We start from the raw sequence: 17,534 nt of genomic DNA, 5'->3' as shown, positions 1-17,534 counted from the left end.
CACACTATGACAATGATTGCCTTGTCTTCACCCTCATGTACTTGTTCATTTACCTAACATCAGGTTAGGTGTGTGGGGTTTTGATTTTTCAATGAACTGTCACTGCTGTTACTTACTTTGATGCTAGATCTTGTTCTGGTTGGCCGGAGAGTGCCTCTTCCTGCTGGCTTCTATGTCTATTGAGAACTCTCCATTGTTCTTTGGAAGTATGCTTACTTTCTGTACTTAAGCTTGTGTGATGTGTCTTGGCCTTTTTTGTGTGTGGTGGATTCTATCTTTATAAAGCTTCAGTTCCTTGGAGCACAGGTGCCACAGGCAGCTGTAATCATCAGTTTCCCACTCATTGCTGAGATAAGGTGGGGTAATTGCTTTGAAAGAGGAAAATAGTTTACCTGGTCTCACCAGATCAGAGTTTTTGGTTCACACTTTCTAAGCCTCACTTCTTGAGTGTTGATTGACACAGTACATAATGGCAGAGAAGGCTTGCTTGTCTCCTCTAAGCTGGGCAAAGAGGCAGACAGAGAAAGGAGCAGAGGTCCCTAAAATCTCATGAGTTGTTGCATTATTCCTGGGGAGACATGAAAAAATGTTTGTCTCATGGTTCCCAGTGGCAGACCAAAATAGGTTTTCACCAAAGTCCAGCTTGGTGAACCAGTGAATTTACAGAGCATAGAGGAAGGGTAACTTACAATGATGTGAGTGACCCCAAAACAGTTGTATCACTACCAAGTCCCAGTCCATCCTAGACAGTGACCTTATGGAAGATGTACCATGGAGTCCCACTCTCAGTGACCCTTCCACATTTTGCAGCTCTTGTAGCTGCTGGAAAGATTCATGATGGGAATCCCAAATGAGACTCTTGTGACCTTCTCTTCCATTACTATCACATTGACCTGGCTGCCACTGTGTTGTTTTGCTTTTAGTAGCCATAGCTACTGGGTCACAGTATTGTCTACTCCCAAGATAGCTTCATATTATGCTTGGAGGTAAGAGTGCCATATACCTGGGGCACTTTCCAATGACCTGTCACTTTAGATTGGGAACTAAGCAGACCTTTAACCATGGCTTTTGGAGGGCATATAAGATCATGGTTTTCAGTGGTTAATACATCATTGCCCTTAATGCATATCTGTGCCTTCCTCTGGGAGTTGCAAAGAGAAAAATCAAAGCATCTGTACCTGCTAGGTTTTACTGAGAGTGCATATTTCGTAAAAGATTGGCAGGCAATATATAGATAAGTAATTTTTTACTGTATTTTGTTTAGTTATTTGGTAGTGAAAGAGAAATTGAATATATTTAATGTTTTTTGGGGGAGGTGCTGTTTGTTTTGGTTTTTCAAGATGGGGTTTCTCTGTGTAGCCCTGCCTGGCTGTCTGGGAACTCGCTGTGTAGAGTAGGTTGGCCTCAAAGTGAGAGAGCCACCTGCCTCTGCCTTCCAAGTGTTGGGATTAAAGGCATGCATCACCGTTACCTAACATATTGAAGTATTTAAAGCGGAGTACCTTCAGTACTTCAGGAGGCTGGCCAAGACATGCCCCTGTGGTACTAGCCAGGATACAGGATACTTGATAGCAAGGGAGGCTATTTGAGGGCTTGCCTTCCATGGCAAAGTCTCTGGATTATGGTGTTTGTGTCTATTGGTGAGGCCTTTTGGCTTCCCCAGTTAACTGAGGGAGGAGGAAGGACATGGTATTGGTGTCAGGAGTGAGGTCTGGTCAGTCTGCAGAGCAGCCGTACTCTGAATTGTTATAGCAGATGTGACATGAGCTGAGGCACTACACATTCGTGGTGATTGAACTGCATAACAGAAGCAGTCCAGCCTTTGTGAAGCTTCACGGTGAGTGGAACACTCTGTGTGTAATAGCAGTCACGAGCATCAGTGAAGGGGGGTAACAGCAGGGAGACATGAAGAAATGGCTTCTGAGTGGAGAAGAGTCTCCTAGGTATGTGTGTGGAGGGTGAAGGAAGGGCATTGGGTTGATTACAGAAGGGTATCTGGGTTTAGAGATGGGCCCTGCAAAGGCTGTTTGGGACTTAATTCTTAGGGCTACTTGAAAGGCCTGGTGAACTGATATTCTTACTTTGTTTTGCTGTCTTAAGTGGGGAAAAACCTAGAGAAACATAAAACTGGCAGATTTTTGCAGATTTAAGGTTGAATTCTGTTTTAAGCATAATACACAGGAGGACATAAGATATAACTATTTACCTGAGTGTTAGGGTTGAGATGAACAGAAATGTTCATTTTGTCCCTTAAATCTTCTGTCACTTTGGGAACTATCAGTCTGACCGAGAGTTGAACACCTGTCCTTGGTCACAGGCTGATGTAGAATTTGCCATGTCTCTTTTTCGCTGGAGGTGCCACGTCTCAAGCCTCTATACTTTATTGCTCAGGACTCTTCTGCATGTGCTCTGTCCTGTTTGCTACCCAGAGCTTCCTATGCTTTGGGAACTGATGCAGAGGCCATGGAAGGTGCTGCGTACTGGCTTGTTTCCCTTGGCTTGTTCACCCTATCTTATAGAATCCAGTACCAACAGCCCAGGGATGGCCTCACCCACCATGGGCTGGGCTCTCCCTCATTGATCATTAAATGAGAAAATGCCTTATATCTGGATCTCATGGAGACATTTCCTCAACTGAGGCTACTTCCTTTGATGACTCTAGCTTGTATCAAGTGGACACACAAAACCAGCCAGTATTAAAAATACTTAAGAAACTTAAATATGAAGCTGCAGGTATCTGCATAGTTGTTTTTCTTGTGTGAAAGTGGAGATGGAGTGGACATAGTGTCCAAAGTGTCCGAGAATGAGCAGAGCAGTTGTTCCCTAGCCTTGTCAGTAATACCAGGAAATGAGCAAAATAGGAGCAGGGCCCAGGGTAGCACTGATCTTTACTGTTAATCCTTTCAGCCACCTTCTGCTTTTACCCCCCAAATGCCCTTTTCATTTGGTTTGCAGAGTAGGATTGTGTTGTAAGGTCTGTTTGCTGCTTTCAAACTTTAAAAATGTTCACATTTACTTATTCTGGTGATAGGGTGTGCCATGGTTTACACGTGGAAGGTGAGACTTGTAGAAGTTGGCTCTTTCTATCATGTGGTTCCCAGGTATAGAATTTAGGTCATCGGGCTTGGCATCAAACACCCCTACCCACTGAACCATCCTGTCTGCCTGCTGTTTTGAACTTTGAAGTATAGATCTGTCATACTTGCTAGTTTGAAATGTTATTCAGCGGACACAGCTCAGCCCTGCCTGGTTCTGTCAGAAGCTAGCTTTGAAGGGCAATAAAGCAGTGTGTTGGTGGCTCAGGTGGAGGGAGCTAAAAACCCAGTAGAACTGACTGAAGCAGTGATCTTTGCAGGTATAAAAGACAGGACCATGGGTAGGATTCTGAGGAGAGTGTTGTTGACCATCGGTGGGGCAATGGGTAACAGGTTTGCACTAGGCAGGCACCTGCAGGGACAGAGCTGCCTGTTAGAAGTCCCTGAACCCTCACCTCTGAGTTGGAAGAACCAGGTCACAGCCCCGCTGCCTAGGAAGCCTCTGTATTTCAGAGGACCCAGAGCCTTACTTCTAGTACATTTCCAGTTTCACCTGGTAGATTTGTGCCATCTGCCCTGGACCTTGTTTTTCTCCTTAGAGACTCAAGGCTTTGGTATTGCTTTTTACTTTTTTATATTTTTGTTTGGTTTTTGTTTTCCTTTAAAGACAAGCTAATTCTTCTCTTTAAAGATTTCCTGATACATAACTAGTCTCAGAATGGAAGACTGTGACATGGCTAAGCACTTAGAAACTGCCACATCTCATATAGTAAAGTAGAGCACATTGTTACTTCCCTCATGAAGTGAAGCCCAGTAGTTAGATCTGGCTACTTACGTGGCTTTAGCCTTTTGGATTTGGTTTGTAGTTGCCTTCTGGACCCATTACCTGAAGTAATGTTCCAGATTTCTGTTCCCAGTGTGCTTGTTTACTGTTTGTGTAAGCATACCTACCTGATGGCAGAGAAAAGAGCATTGCAAATATGAGGTATTCTCATATCCCACACAGTACTCAGGGCAGGGAGGTTAGGGCTGGCCTGTTTCTGTCCTGTCTCTCCTCCAGTCTAGCAGTCTACAGAGGGAAAATAGAGTCCTGTACATATTTGTGCTTGGAAACTTCACATAGCTTGCATATCATTTATTGTACCGATCCTGAACAAGCCTCCCAGAGATTGCTGGGATAGGCTTGTATTGTTATCCTTAATAGAAACCTGTGCGGCAAGGGCTGTGGCTGCATCATCATCTACATTGCGGTGACAGTGAAGTGTGGCCTTATCAGGAGGAGAATTCATAAGAGGTTGCCCTGGGACACCACACCACTGTCCTTCTGTGTGTCCTGACAATGTTATCTATCCTTTCAGTGCTGAGTATCAAATGTCTGTCATGAGTACAGAAATTAATTTAATGTCACCTGAAGACATGCAATTAATCTTTTAGAGGTTTTCATAATACCTTTACAGAAAGAGTTGCCAGTTTGGCGGATTTGGATTTTGGGGTTTAAAAGAAGATAAGGAAAATTAATTTTTCATCAGGGTTAATACAAGGTAGCAGGGCCACAAAGGCTGAGGAAAATGATTGGGGAATTTGTCAAGTGTTGTCACTCCAGAATAATGCTGCTTAACGCCTGATAGGTATAATCAAGGGCTGAGGTTCCATGGAGAGGGATTAATCAATTTACCTGCTAGTGAATGCAACTCAGTGATACCACTTCTTCACGGGCTTTAAAGAATGAAAATAAGATTTGATCTGTCAAATTGCAAGAAGCCCTGACAGTATCAGTGGGCATTTTTATCTGTACATTTAAACCATTTGTTATAAATAAATTTGTCCTAGTAATGTTGGCCACAAACTTCTTTTTTTTTTTTCTTTCTTTCTTTCTTTTTTCTTTTTTAAGATTAAGCTGATAAAAAGTATTGCCTGGGCTTACTTAATTCAGATAGATATTTAAAAAACCAAATGGTAGTCTAAAGAGACATTTTTATTATATTCATTAAAAGGCAATCATTTTAGAGCAATTCAACGGTATGTTTCTACCTGGGCTGAAGATGGGCACACCTCTTCTCCCTCATCTGCTTTAGAGAAGCTGCTGTGCCAGAAGTTAGAGCATGCCCCATGCTGCCTGGGAGACTGCTCTTCCTGCAGACTTGGAAATGTAAAATGCCATACATCCACTCAAAGACACACATTTCCTTACAGCTCAGCAACAGATTTCTAAGAAACTTGTGTAACTTCAAAACTAAATTACAGGTCTGTTTTCAGTGCTAGAGCTGAGTATACAGCTGGGTCACAGCAAACTTACCGATAAAGGGTCCATTTAGTTTGGCATGACTCTCATTCAGGTTTGTATATGTGCATGACTATGTGTTCCTGGCAATGGTCTGTTAGCAAATCTAGCGACCATTTTCTAGTGTTAATTCAGAGTATAAAAGCTGCCTAAAATTAGCTTTTCATTATATGAGTATAGTATTTGTTCTCTCAGATGGGGAAAAAATATTTGTTTTTTTTTTTTACAAACGGAATATCTTGTTTGTTTATATTTAAGCCTTGAGTGCATAGAATAAGCTTCATACAAAGCTAAAGCACAACATTATGATAGTAATTAAAACAATCTAGTTGAGAGTAAATTACATAATCTTAGTAGTGGGAAGGCTGACTCAGGAGGAACAGGAGGTTCCAGGCCAGCCTAAGCTGTAAAAGGAGATGACATCACAAATGGTGAAGAGGAACTGTATGAGGCTTGGTCACCTCTAGCTGGTGTCTTTGGTGTTGTGCAAGTGTGGCCAAAGACTTCTGTCAATGTGCAAAGCAAAGATTTTTACTATTCAGTTCATGGCGGGGAGGGTGAAAGAGAACACTTGCCACAGACTCTGGCAAGTTCCTGGTTATTATTTCAGATGAAGGACGCGTAGAGAGTATAGATAGAGTGCTGTTCGGGTCTCTGGATAGTTGAGACTTTGCCCTTCCTCAAACTTAGGTGTTAATCAGTTCTAGAAGGCACAGTTTGTTCAGAATTAATCTTCCACCCAGTGGAAGCTTGTGGAAACCATGGTTCTCAGAAAGTCAGGCTGTGCCCTCTGCCTGTGGACAACCCTCAGATGCTTTTGTCTTTGGGGAGCAGGCAGGCAAGGTCTTTTCTAAGTGCTTACAGTTTTCAAAATATTTAAAAAGTGATTGGGTGGGTGCATACTGCATAGTTTAGCTCAGGCCTGCCTGCACCCTGAGGAACGTGCCTGGATTCTTTGTGGCTCTTTCAGTCTTCAGACAGGACCACAACCCCAGAAGCTTGTAGGTCAATGGTCAGTTCAGTTCTGTACCCGCACTCAGTCCTGGCAAGCCATACTCATCACCAATGCCCCAGAGTGGTTGTTTAGCAAGTCTGAAGTTTTGGAGAGGCCAGACTTGGCAGCTTCTGCATGCTGCAGTGGGCCAGCGCTCTGTCTCCTTCCTTGTAACAGTTTTAAGCTTATCTTTTCTTGCATCATTGGTTGCTTACGTTTGTTCTGTTAAGTGGTTTCTAAAAGATAACTTAGAAGTTTTCTAAACCTTTTTGTATGGTTGTAGCAAAATAACAGAAGCTAGATGTAGAAAAGAGGTTAATTTTGGTCCTCTACTCTCAGTCTGGGACTTTTCAGAATGTGATACTAGGGTCCCAATTCTGATAAGGGCTTCATAGAGGAAAGTCAGAGAAGTGCTTGTAGAAAAGAGGGGGGTGTAAGAGGCCACATGCTTTTTGATAGCTAGTGGTGCAACTAAGCCATTGTCACAGAACCACACTAATCACTTCATGAGTGTGCAGCCCCTCTGACCAAAAACACCTCTAAAGGCTTTATGGCCTTTTATGTGACTACACTGACAGTTAAACTTCAGCATGGCTTTGGGGGAGGGGAGATAAACTACAATCCACCTACAGAGAGTGGGAATTGGAGGTGAATATAGGCATGAGCCTCTTTTGAAACTGGTTGCTAAATTACCACCCGTTAAACTCATGGCTGTGGAGCCTGCATGGGAAGATTACCAACCATCACTTGATGTATGTATGCCTCTTCAGGTCAGGAGGATTACAAGTTTAGTACCACTTCTCAAGGCCCATTCATTTCTAAGATGCCTAATGTAGCAGGGCAGAATTCTTTTCATCTGTTCTTTCTGTCCCACCCACCAGTCATTCTTTGAAACACTATGTTGAAAACTACAGATTGCCCATAGGCCTCATCCACAGACTGTCTTTATGTTACTGCTTGACAGTACAATAGACTCAGATGCCAGCTTGATATGGGCCTGCCTCATGGTCCTTGTTGTCAGGAACGACTGAGGATGAGAGCAGGAGGACCAGAAATTAGGTTGTGCATGTTTTCAAAGCTCTTAGCCAAGCACCTGTGCTACTACTGTTCAGTCATTCACTCACTGTGAAACTGCCAGGGGTACATATCCTCAGGTGGGAGTGAGTCTCCTGCAACAGATGCTGGAGCCAGGCAGCTTCCTTGTTTGTGGTGGTTTGAGCAGCAACTACAACTTTAAGACCACTGCTTGTCCACACTGTCAGTTTTCAACAAGTGTTCTTGGCAACTAAAGAAGAGAGAGAGGTAGTTTTACAGTTTAAACAGTACTTGTGTTCATTGCAGCCCCTTTTAGTGGATATATTCATTAAAAGAAAACTTAATGTTTTAAATTTCAAAACTACTATATTTAAAACCTTTACCACTGCCCATTGAGAAGTGTCCTACTGCCTCCAGGGGAAAGGCAGATTTGGTATTTATGTCTGAAAGGTTCTGCCTCGGGCAGGGGTAGCACTGACCATGGGTGCCAGGGCTTGGCCAGAATGGTGGGCGGACACTGATCCTCCTGCTGCCTTGTTGATTTCAGCAGGGAGGAGAGAGTGATGGCTTTTCTCACACAGAGAGCCAGCCCCAGCGGCTTCCCCAGACTTCGGACATGAGACAGCAGCCTACTCGCAAGGTGACGCTGACCAAGGGGGGTCCTCAGCAGCCCCAGCACTTGACTGTGGGGCCCCACATGTACCCGGCTATTCCTCCAGGGATCAAAAGCATCCAAGGGATTCACCCAGCCAAGAAGGTACTAAAGTGGAAGGGCCCTGTCTCTTGTAGGTCTCCTGGTTGAGAGAAGTTGGTATTAGATGGTTTTTCTGAAACACATTAGTAAATGAGCCTCCCTCCCTCCCTCCCTTCCTCCCTCCCTCCCTCCCTTCCTCCCTTTCCCCCTCCTTCCCTCCCCTCCCTCTGTTTTCCAAGACAGTTTCTTTATATAACAGTCTTGGCTGTCCTGGAACTTGCTCTGTAGACCAGGCTGGCCTCACAGAGATCCCTTTGCCTCTGCCTCCCAAGTGCTGGGGTTGAAAGTGTGCACCTCTACCACCCTGGGAGCCATTGTTTTCTTAATCCCGGTTTAAAGAGCCTTTCCCTCCAAGTCATTTACTCAGTGGTACAATCAGAGAGTATCGCTGTCCTGTACCTCTGAGCAGACAGCACTGCTACCTGTGTTCACTCCACCCACTTGACACCAGGGATGTCCCTAATAGAGACTAGAGAACTAGAACTGTATTCTCCCTGTCTGTAATCACACCTCAGCTCAAGGACTAGAAACAAAGCCCGGTGGAGGTATGATGGAAAGGTCATCTCTGAGCCCAGCCTGCCAGGTGGGAGGCCTGGAGCTCACAGGGTCCCTGTTTCCTCTCAAAGAGAAGCCAGTTAGTCATGTTGCAGATGAAGAAGTGACAGGGTACTAGTCCTCAGCTTCTGGAGGACAGGCAGCCTTCTGATTTTCAAAAGCAGATGAACATAAAGTCCTCCTTAGAGCAGTAGCACATATCTGAGATACAGTTGAGGCTAGGCACGTGCTGGCTCCGCCCTCTTCAGGTGTGGAGTCTGCTCATACAGCCTTCCACTTACCTTGTGTGTGCTGTCTTTCACACTCTTAATGAGATAGGGACCAATAGACGAAACTGCTGCAGCAGCAGGTAGATGTACACACGTTAAGTGATAAATCCAGCAATACAGTAGTTGATCATAGACTGTTCCAGGATGTGTTTCCTTTCAGACCTATCCCTGGTTACATGAAGAACATAACTTTAGAAAATTACATGCAGGTGTGCTAGAGGTGCTTCCTCCAACCCCCTTAGTTCTCCTTTAAGAGGCCAATGATGTTTCTCACTTGTTAGAGCTATTGTAAGGTTTTATAAGACAATTATGGCAAAACCTAGTATCTGGCTGAAATTCGTGCCAGAGTGTTTATATGTGACTTTCTGTAGTGAAAGCAGAAGACTGGTTAGTTCACTTTTGACTTGCCTCCTGTGTGAATCCTGGAACTGTCCCTTCACTTCTCCACAGCTTGTCTCACAGCAGTAGTAGTGTTGGCCTTCTGTAGATGAATCTCTAGTTGTGTTCCTTTACATTCCACACCTGTTACCCACACATCAACTCTGGCTTCCTGCCCTTTCTTAAGAGGTGGCAAGGTATGGTGGATTGCTCCTTTTAACCAAATGCTGGGACAGAATTGGGGCAGGACACAGGTGAGGTCCAGTGTACTTCTCTAGTCAGACAGCGTCTCCAGCTGACTCCATGGGTCCCACTGTCTCTGCGTTCCTGGCTAGGTAACTGAAGAATTAGGCAATCTCTTTTTAGTTGCCTCACTAGTTGAAAATGCTGGAAATGCCAGCTATCTCTTCTCTCTAAAGGCCCTTCACTGTAGTTCTGACACTTTGGGTAGATTTGAAAGATGGTGCTTTAGGAGTCCTTTTACTGGCAGATTGGTATGTGATTGTGTTAAAAGCTCTGGCAGTGATTGTCACACATGGCTAAATGAAGTCCTGTTTCACAGGCTTGAGGAGGGTGAATAGAATAAGATTTGCCCATTTGAGTTGGATCCCAGAAGCTGTGTACGACTCGTTGTTACTCTTAGATTTAGCCCTGTATATTACCATGTGTATCCATTGGCCTATGCCATGGTAGGGGAAATGTGTGTGTTTGGGACAGTTAGAATGGGGGCTGACCTCTCCTATGCTAATTGCAGCCACTGTTTGTATTCTTGCATTGTTTGTATTATGAATGAAAGTAACACCAGAATCCCTCCCAATCATAAGTACAGAACTCTGGGACCATCTTGGCTTCATTCCACTTGATGGTGTTGTTCCAGTTGGTTCTTAGGCCACCCTCTAATGGTATAGATTAATACACAGAAGATTCTGTGGCTCCCAGCATGTCCTCATGAACCCTGGACACATGCTTATTTTGTACTTTATTAGCCACTACAGGAAGAACCCACTCAGATATCAGATGCATCTTCTTTGTCATTGCCAGACCATCATGCATGGACGAGGCCGAGGAGTGGCAGGTCCCATGGGCCGGGGGCGCCTAATGCCAAATAAGCAGAACCTTCGAGTGGTGGAGTGCAAGCCACAGCCCTGTGTGGTGTCTGTGGAAGGGCTGTCTTCGTCAACCACTGATGCCCAGCTGAAGAGCCTGCTGATGTCTGTGGGGCCAATCCAGGTGGGTTGCTTGCAGGTGGTGATATGCCAGGGGGGGCATCTCTCCAAATAAAACTACTGTGTTGTACAGCCCAGTAGACATTGTGAGTTACATTGTACTTGAAAAAGAAAGGTACTAATGGTGCCTCAGACTGAGTTTATAGTCTTATTTACAACATTTAAGAAGTAAATACTCTAGTAGAACGTACTATCCTTTGAAATCTGTCCTGAAGTTCACATGTAATACACATACCTGTTTTCCTCAGTTTTCAAGTAGTTAGCCACCTTGTCTTATTTTATGAAGCTGTCCAACATATTCACAACTCTGGTGCTTATTTTAGTATCTACAGTACAGATGCAGCAGTAACTTGCACTTTGTCGTCATGTTTTTTTAAAATGGCAGCGTCTGATGCGTAAGGTCTAAGCCTGTTACCAGTGATATGAAGGATGGAGACAGACTCCATTCCATGTCTGCCATAAGCAAGTTTGACCTGCAGAGTGGTCTTCAGAGTCATGCATGGCCAGTGGATAATGCAGGTTATCCAGAATATGTTACATTTCTGAGCAGAACAAAGGACCACTTTTTATTTTATTCTTGGGACCAAAGTGTATCAGATCTCCATTTACAGCTGGGTATAGTGGCTCAGGCCTTTAATCCTAGCATTTGGGAGGCAGAGACAGGAGGACCTCTGTGTGTGTGAGGCCAGCCTTAGTCTACATAGCAAGTTCCAGGCCAGCCAGGGTTATATAGCAAGAAAGATCCTGCCTCAAACAGACATATGTCTGTTTACTGTTAAGAGGTCCTAAAGAGAGTAAAAGAGCAAGCCTTCTAAATCAGAGCCTAATGGTTAGGCGTTTGAGTTTAATGATAGCCACCTTCATTATGGGATTCTTAGAGATGCTATTAGATTTAATTTAGTGTTTATTAATAAGAGGTTTGCCTCCAGACTTTGGCTCCCACTTTTGCCAGCTGTTGGTAACACTCTGTCTTTAAGGATAGATTATTTTAGCTACTCTGGTGCATGCCTGTAGTCCCAGCACTGAGAAGCTCACACAGGAGGAGGCCAGCTGAAGTACATACTGAGACTGTCTGAAAAGGGGATAGATGTTTTCTGAGAACTTGATTGTGGTATGAGTTATTCGCAGGAACAGAATTAATAATAGAGTATTATGGAGAATAACTAATAGTTGGAAATTCTGGGTTGAATAATGGCCCAGATAGCCCAAATTCCAACATGAGCTTGGTCCACCATTACTCAGGTACTTACTGAATGAAGGCTGGTGTTTATAATTGGGTCTTGTGAAGATTCTCATTTTGCAGGTCTCTGCACTGAGTGTGAGGGCATCTGTAGCACGCTGCTGTGTGCCCTGGCTACAGATAATAAGTTGAAACAGTGTGACCTCTGTCTTAACTCATATACTGAATTTTGTACTTTGTGTGGCTTTCCCTTCCTTTTTTTTTTTTTTGCTACTTTTTTTTTGAGTTCTGAAAACAATCGGAATAATTGTGTATTTATTGTGGCCACCTTAAAATCTCCAGTAGAAGAAATGCTGCTGTTGATAAATGGCGTGGAGAGGAAGGTCTGACTGAAAGCCAGTGAAGAATTTCCTAGATTATGCCAGTAGCAGCATGCCAACCCTTTAGATGAATTAGAAGCTTCAGTGCTATGTGCCTGCCATCCTGGGGGTCCCTAAGGAACTGCTGGGCAAAGGTCTTTTTACTCCGGAAGCAGAACAGTTGGTTTCTACTGGTCTTTGGTCAGTGAGATAGGCTTATGTGGATTTTTAAGCTGAGCATTTTTAAAATTACTGCATTTCTCTCTCCTCCCTCTCTCCCCCCCCCCTTGGTGGGGGGGGCAGGTTGGGACAGGGATCCTCTGTGTAGCCCTGGCTGTCCTGGAACTTAGTCTGTAGATCAGTGTGGTCTTGAACTCAAGAGATCCAACTGCCTCTGACTCCTGAATGCTGGGATTAAAGGTCTGCACCAACCAAACAAAAAAGGTCTGGTAGTTGACGGGTAAAGAAGTAACTCAAGGCTAGAGTGATGGCTCAGCATTTAAGAGTGTGTATTGCTTTTCGAGAGGACTAGAGTTCAGTTCCCAGCACCCACATGAGGTGACTCACAGCTGCCTGTAAACATTTGCCACATCTTGGAAATCCTTGCATGTACACACATTCATACTCAATTTTTAATAATTTTTTTTAAAGTGACAGAAATGTGGTTTCAAGAGTCTTTTATTATTTTGACTGGTTTGAAAGAAATGGTATTAAATGATTGACCTAGATCTCCAGCACTGTTGTCCTGCTTTGAGAAGAAACTGTGTTTTTTCTTGTTGGGAAATTATACCTTGGTGTTTGGGAAGGAAATATAGAGTTGATGTGCTGTGAGTATGGCACCACCTAGTGCTCACTTGCTTATTACTGGTGTTGTTTTTTATCAAATCTTCTACTGGAGAGATAGTAAACCTGTCAGACCAGAGAAATACGTTTGTTGGGGCAGTGATCCCATAGAAACTATTGATCTCGATTAGCATGTTACTGCCTAACACTAAGCTCTTCTAGACCAAGGGAGATTGGTGAAAGGTGGAGCAAGTGATAGATACATGAAGTGTAGGAAGTTTCCTGGTGTTTGAGTTTCAGACGGAGAAAGTGTAGCTCTGAGTCAAAAAGTCACTCTGTTCTGAGAGCAGAGCCAGGTTAAAGCTTAGAGTCAAGGAAGTAGGTTCATTGTAACTTCAAGGACCCTCTGTTAGTTAATCTAGACTTTGCCTAAAATTATTTTGAGAAGAAAATAAAGTTTTTACTCCATGAATCTCCATTATTTGAGAAAGTCACTCCTTCCCATGTGACTTAGTGACTGACTTCAAGACCAGTTACTGGGTATGAGCCATAATGTAGTGATAACTGGTATCTGATTCCTGTCTCCGGACAGACACTATTCTTTTTCGTTGTCTGTGTTAGCATACTTGTTTGTGCTAGTAGTTCTGTGAACTAGATTGAAACACCCAGCCCTTGGGAGTTTGTCTTTCACTGCCACATTGATTCTTAGAAAGGCAGCTAGCTGACCAAAGCAGTGACATAACAGACTCTGGGGCCTGCCTTGAATTAAGATCACCGCGTTGCCATTTCTTAGCATGCAGCTTTTGTCAGGGTTCCTACTTGAGAGCCAGGTTGGCTACATATGTAGAAATGTAGAATTGGAAAAAATCCAAAGCTCTGGGGGCTAAGTGTGCCATTCATGCATAGGGCCCCTCACCCAGAGTGGTGTTACCCATTTACCCTGTGGTAAACCAGGGATGTGCCATTCTGTAGAGGGGTGAGGACACCATCAAAGACCGCCTTCCAGAAAGGCACAGGGCTTTAAGGTTTTTACCCATGGGTACCTGTATTAGTCTCAGTGTGAGAGGCTGGGCAGGCTGGAGGAAGGTCTGAGTATCATACTAGAGGGCAGACTTGTTGCTCCCCAGCTAATCAGCAGCACTGCTTTGCACAGGTGCCCAGGGAGGCAACCAAGGATGGGTGGCTTGTTTTCATGTTCCAGGTGACAGTCTCGTCTGCTGTTCTGCATAGAAGCTTGTAACATGTGATTGCTCATATTCTGTGTCACGGTGGACATTAGTTAATTATCTTTTGTTTTCTTCCCATAGAGTTTACAGATGCTTCCCCAGCAACGGAAAGCCATAGCAAAGTTCAAGGAGCCAGCCCACGCACTAGCATTTCAGCAGAAATTCCACAGGTAACCTCTGTGTTATATAGTGACTGGGTGGATGAGGGGGTTGCTATGCTACGCTCTACAGAGGTGCAGAACATGGCTATACATCTTTCTGTAATCTGAATTTGTTGTCTGAGAAGGATCTCTTCTGCTTCCATACTCCTTAGGTTTTGCTCATCAGGTTCTGCTTCATTTCTGTGCATCTTAGTGAATTGCTCTCTTAAGAGTTTGTGTTAACTGTCTGTTCAAATTTCCACAGGCACATGATCGATCTGTCCCACATAAATGTTGCCCTGATAGTGGAGTGATCTTGAATGGGAAAATCTGACCTCATGCTGCACACACTGTGGAATTTCTTCAAGGAAGCTATAGGTTGGCGCAGGATCCCCAGAAGTGTAGGCCTCTCCGGTCTGCAGTTTGCCAACTTGTCTGCGCGCCAGCCAGCCACAGGGTGATTCCAGAAGAGAGTTAAACTGGTGGACATGGGATTGGAGTCTGGTGTTAGATTGCTTTGAATTCTGTTGTTCACAAGAACTCTGTTCTCGTGTTCTTTTGTTTCCAAGTGCTTACAATGCATGTAGACCTTGTTCTTCGTGATCCTACTATGTGATTGGTCACAGTCTTAGATTCAGGAAAGAATGTTACCAGCTCAAATTCCAAGGATTTTTCCACAGCAAAGAATATTTGATAATGGTTGCACTTATCTTCAGTACAGGCTAGAAAAGAATTCTCAACCAGGCTTAACTGGAGAGGTCTCAGAAAGCCCTCACAGGCTCTGGTAAAACATAGGTAAAAATTCGGGTGATTATGATTGACACGCACCTGCCCTGGGAAGCCAGGGTGTGAGATGGGTGGCTGGGAATGGTGCCATGAAAGTGGCAATTCTGCTTCCTGTAAATACCTCCAAAGTGCTGCCTGTTTCAGCAGAAACTCTCAGGTGGGCACAGTGCTAGCTAAGCAAGCACAGGGAGCTCTATGGCCAGTGGCTCAGTCACTCCCCACAGGCAGCCCTCTTGGCCTACTTTCCTGGCACAGGTTGAGATACAGCTTGAAGGGTGGTCAGACTTACCTGGGCCTCTGCTTTTTAAACACCCTAGCTCTGTGGTATGTGCTGTCATTGCTTTGATTACCTCACTGCCCTTCAGGGTTTTGAGTTTCCTTTGGGTTGCCCTTCTATCGCATGTGTGAGGGATGGATTCCTCAGCAGGGCTGATGCTCTCCAAGATAAGTGTGTCTGTCCACACTAGTCATGTTGGTCAGGTCCAGCAGGTGAGACTCACTTTCTACAAAGCATCCCATGCAAGTCCATGCTGGGCAGACACTGAACACAGTGCCTTATTATGTTTCCCCCATGAAAGATTCAATGTTCGGGACGTACTCTAAAATGGGCAATGACACTAGGACACACTCAGGACTTTTTAGTTGTATTTTATACCTGTAATTTTATCTGACATACCTTAATAGGATTGAGGGAGATAGGAGTCTGTTGTCACTTACTGTCGCTGGATAATGAGGAGTAGGTGCAGGTTATGTTACGTTTTCAATTAAGTTGCCAATCTTTACAACTGGAGGATGGTATTCCAGGCCCTGTGAAACTGCATAGGACCAATTCTGAGATGACATTATGTGGTGGCAAGGAGCACTAAGGCAATGTGATGGTTGTTAGGGTTCCAGGCAATTGAGGCAAGGCATTCATAGGATAGAAGACCCTGTGGCTATGGTGCCACTTCTGACCACAAAGCCTCTGCCTTACCTCTGGCAGGTTGCACTGAGGGCCAGCTCTGCGGTGCGGTGCCTTTACCAAGCTTGGCCCCAGCCCATCCAAGTGCTATCGACTGGTCACCCCACTGTCACTCCCACTCATTTCTCCTAGACACAGGGGTTATCGATAGATATTTCACTAAATTGGTGAGTTTGGTAATATGTTAGCTCTAGTTGGATGAGATAGAGGCCATGTAGGAACTTGAGGATTAGGACTCAGTAAAAGGAGTTTAACAAGTTTGCTTCTTTCTCAAATAGTTTTGAGCGCTGGGCCTTTAAAACCCAAATCTGCATTTTTGTCTGAAAAGTAGGCACTGTTGCATTGAAGTCACTTAAGGACTTAAGGAAATACTCTCATCAACAACACTGTTCACCTCAGGTCTTGGGGCCGCTTTGAGTATGATGAGATACCCAGGAGCATGTGTGTCCCTTAACTGTCTGCACACATGAGGTAGCTTTCTCTTACGGCAGTGTCCTGAGAGAGCAGCTCCAAGCACTGCTTAGAATAGCCGCTCGCTCACTGACCTTGGCACACATCCACCTGGAGTGGACTGTCAGACTAGGCAGGCCATTCTCAAGGCTTAGCTTCTGCGGAGGGAGCCACAGAAAGTGAGAGAAGCAGAATTAGAAAGGACGCTCCCCACTTAACGTGCACTTCTCACAGCGAAGTCAACCACCACCCGAACTCAACCCGTGGAAGATCTGCTGCAACCATTATCTCTGTTCTTTCTCTACCCTGCATTTCAAATGAGGAGAAAAGGCATTAGCATACTGTGTAAATATGGACCTTTTTAAGATTAAAATGTTATTGGAAACGCTTTCAACTCAAACAGCAACACCTTAGCTATTTGTTAGTTCTTTTTTTTTTGTTTGTTTGTTTTGTTTTGTTTTTGTTGTCTTATCAAAGTTTAATGGAGACACTTTCATAATTGTTGTGTGTACATTCGATTTTCATAAAGATGGTAGTAAGTCAATACATTAACCCTCATCTGTGTATTATTTGTTCACAAGTTCCAGAAGGTTGAAGGAATGACTCTCACATCTGTCCTGAGGTGGAGAGTAGGGGGAGGGGACGAATAACTTTCCCTCTCTTTGCTTGTTTATTTTGTGCTGTAATGATTGTTGAGTTCACTTAGCTGCTTACTTCAACATAACCTTGTGTTGCCCTTGGCTTGGCCACATTTGTTAAACCCTTATATTGATATTCTTGAGGGGGAAGTCTCACCTTTTCTTTCCCAAAAGATTCTGAGGTAAACTCCCACCCTGGCTCCCACCCAATCTGAATAGGCAGCTTCTTGTGCAGGTCCCGTGCCCATGCCTTGCCGTGGAGGATCGTGGCTGGATGGGGTGGGAGGTGGGTTTTCCATAACCATTTTCATCTGGGTAGTTTTCATGTGATGTGCAAAGGTCAGAGATGGTTATCTGAATCAGGATGGAGCTTAGGTCCTGTACCCAGGGGTTATCCCCCCCCCCCCAAGCAACATTCTGTCTGAAGCAGGTAGAAGAAGCCTTTGCTGTTCATAGAAGCTGACAGGGAACCTAAAAGGTATGG

General features: G+C 44.4%; 1 protein-coding gene across 5 annotated transcripts in view; it reads left to right on the top strand.

Moving 5' to 3' along the window:
* The window catches only part of Rbm33 (RNA binding motif protein 33), a 103,489-nt gene extending 86,533 nt beyond the window's left edge, over nucleotides 1–16,956 (top strand). For 2 of the 5 annotated variants that reach the window (XM_051203149.1, XM_051203145.1), the window contains 4 exons: nucleotides 7,896–8,102; nucleotides 10,343–10,531; nucleotides 14,157–14,245; nucleotides 14,481–16,956. In XM_051203149.1, the coding sequence (XP_051059106.1) occupies nucleotides 7,896–8,102; nucleotides 10,343–10,531; nucleotides 14,157–14,245; nucleotides 14,481–14,529 (534 nt within the window). In that variant the 3' untranslated portion in view covers nucleotides 14,530–16,956. Of the gene's footprint in view, nucleotides 1–7,892; nucleotides 8,103–10,342; nucleotides 10,532–14,156; nucleotides 14,246–14,480 lie in introns of all 5 variants that reach the window. The other 3 variants (XM_051203147.1, XM_051203144.1, XM_051203148.1) reach the window with 2 other exon arrangements.
* The last annotated feature ends 578 nt before the right edge of the window (nucleotides 16,957–17,534 follow it).

This window comes from Phodopus roborovskii, unplaced genomic scaffold (genome assembly GCF_943737965.1).
Source record: "Phodopus roborovskii unplaced genomic scaffold, PHOROB, whole genome shotgun sequence".
Lineage (NCBI taxonomy): Eukaryota > Metazoa > Chordata > Mammalia > Rodentia > Cricetidae > Phodopus > Phodopus roborovskii.
Note: the sequence above shows the minus strand (reverse complement) of the source record. Positions and strands in the feature narration are given on the sequence as shown.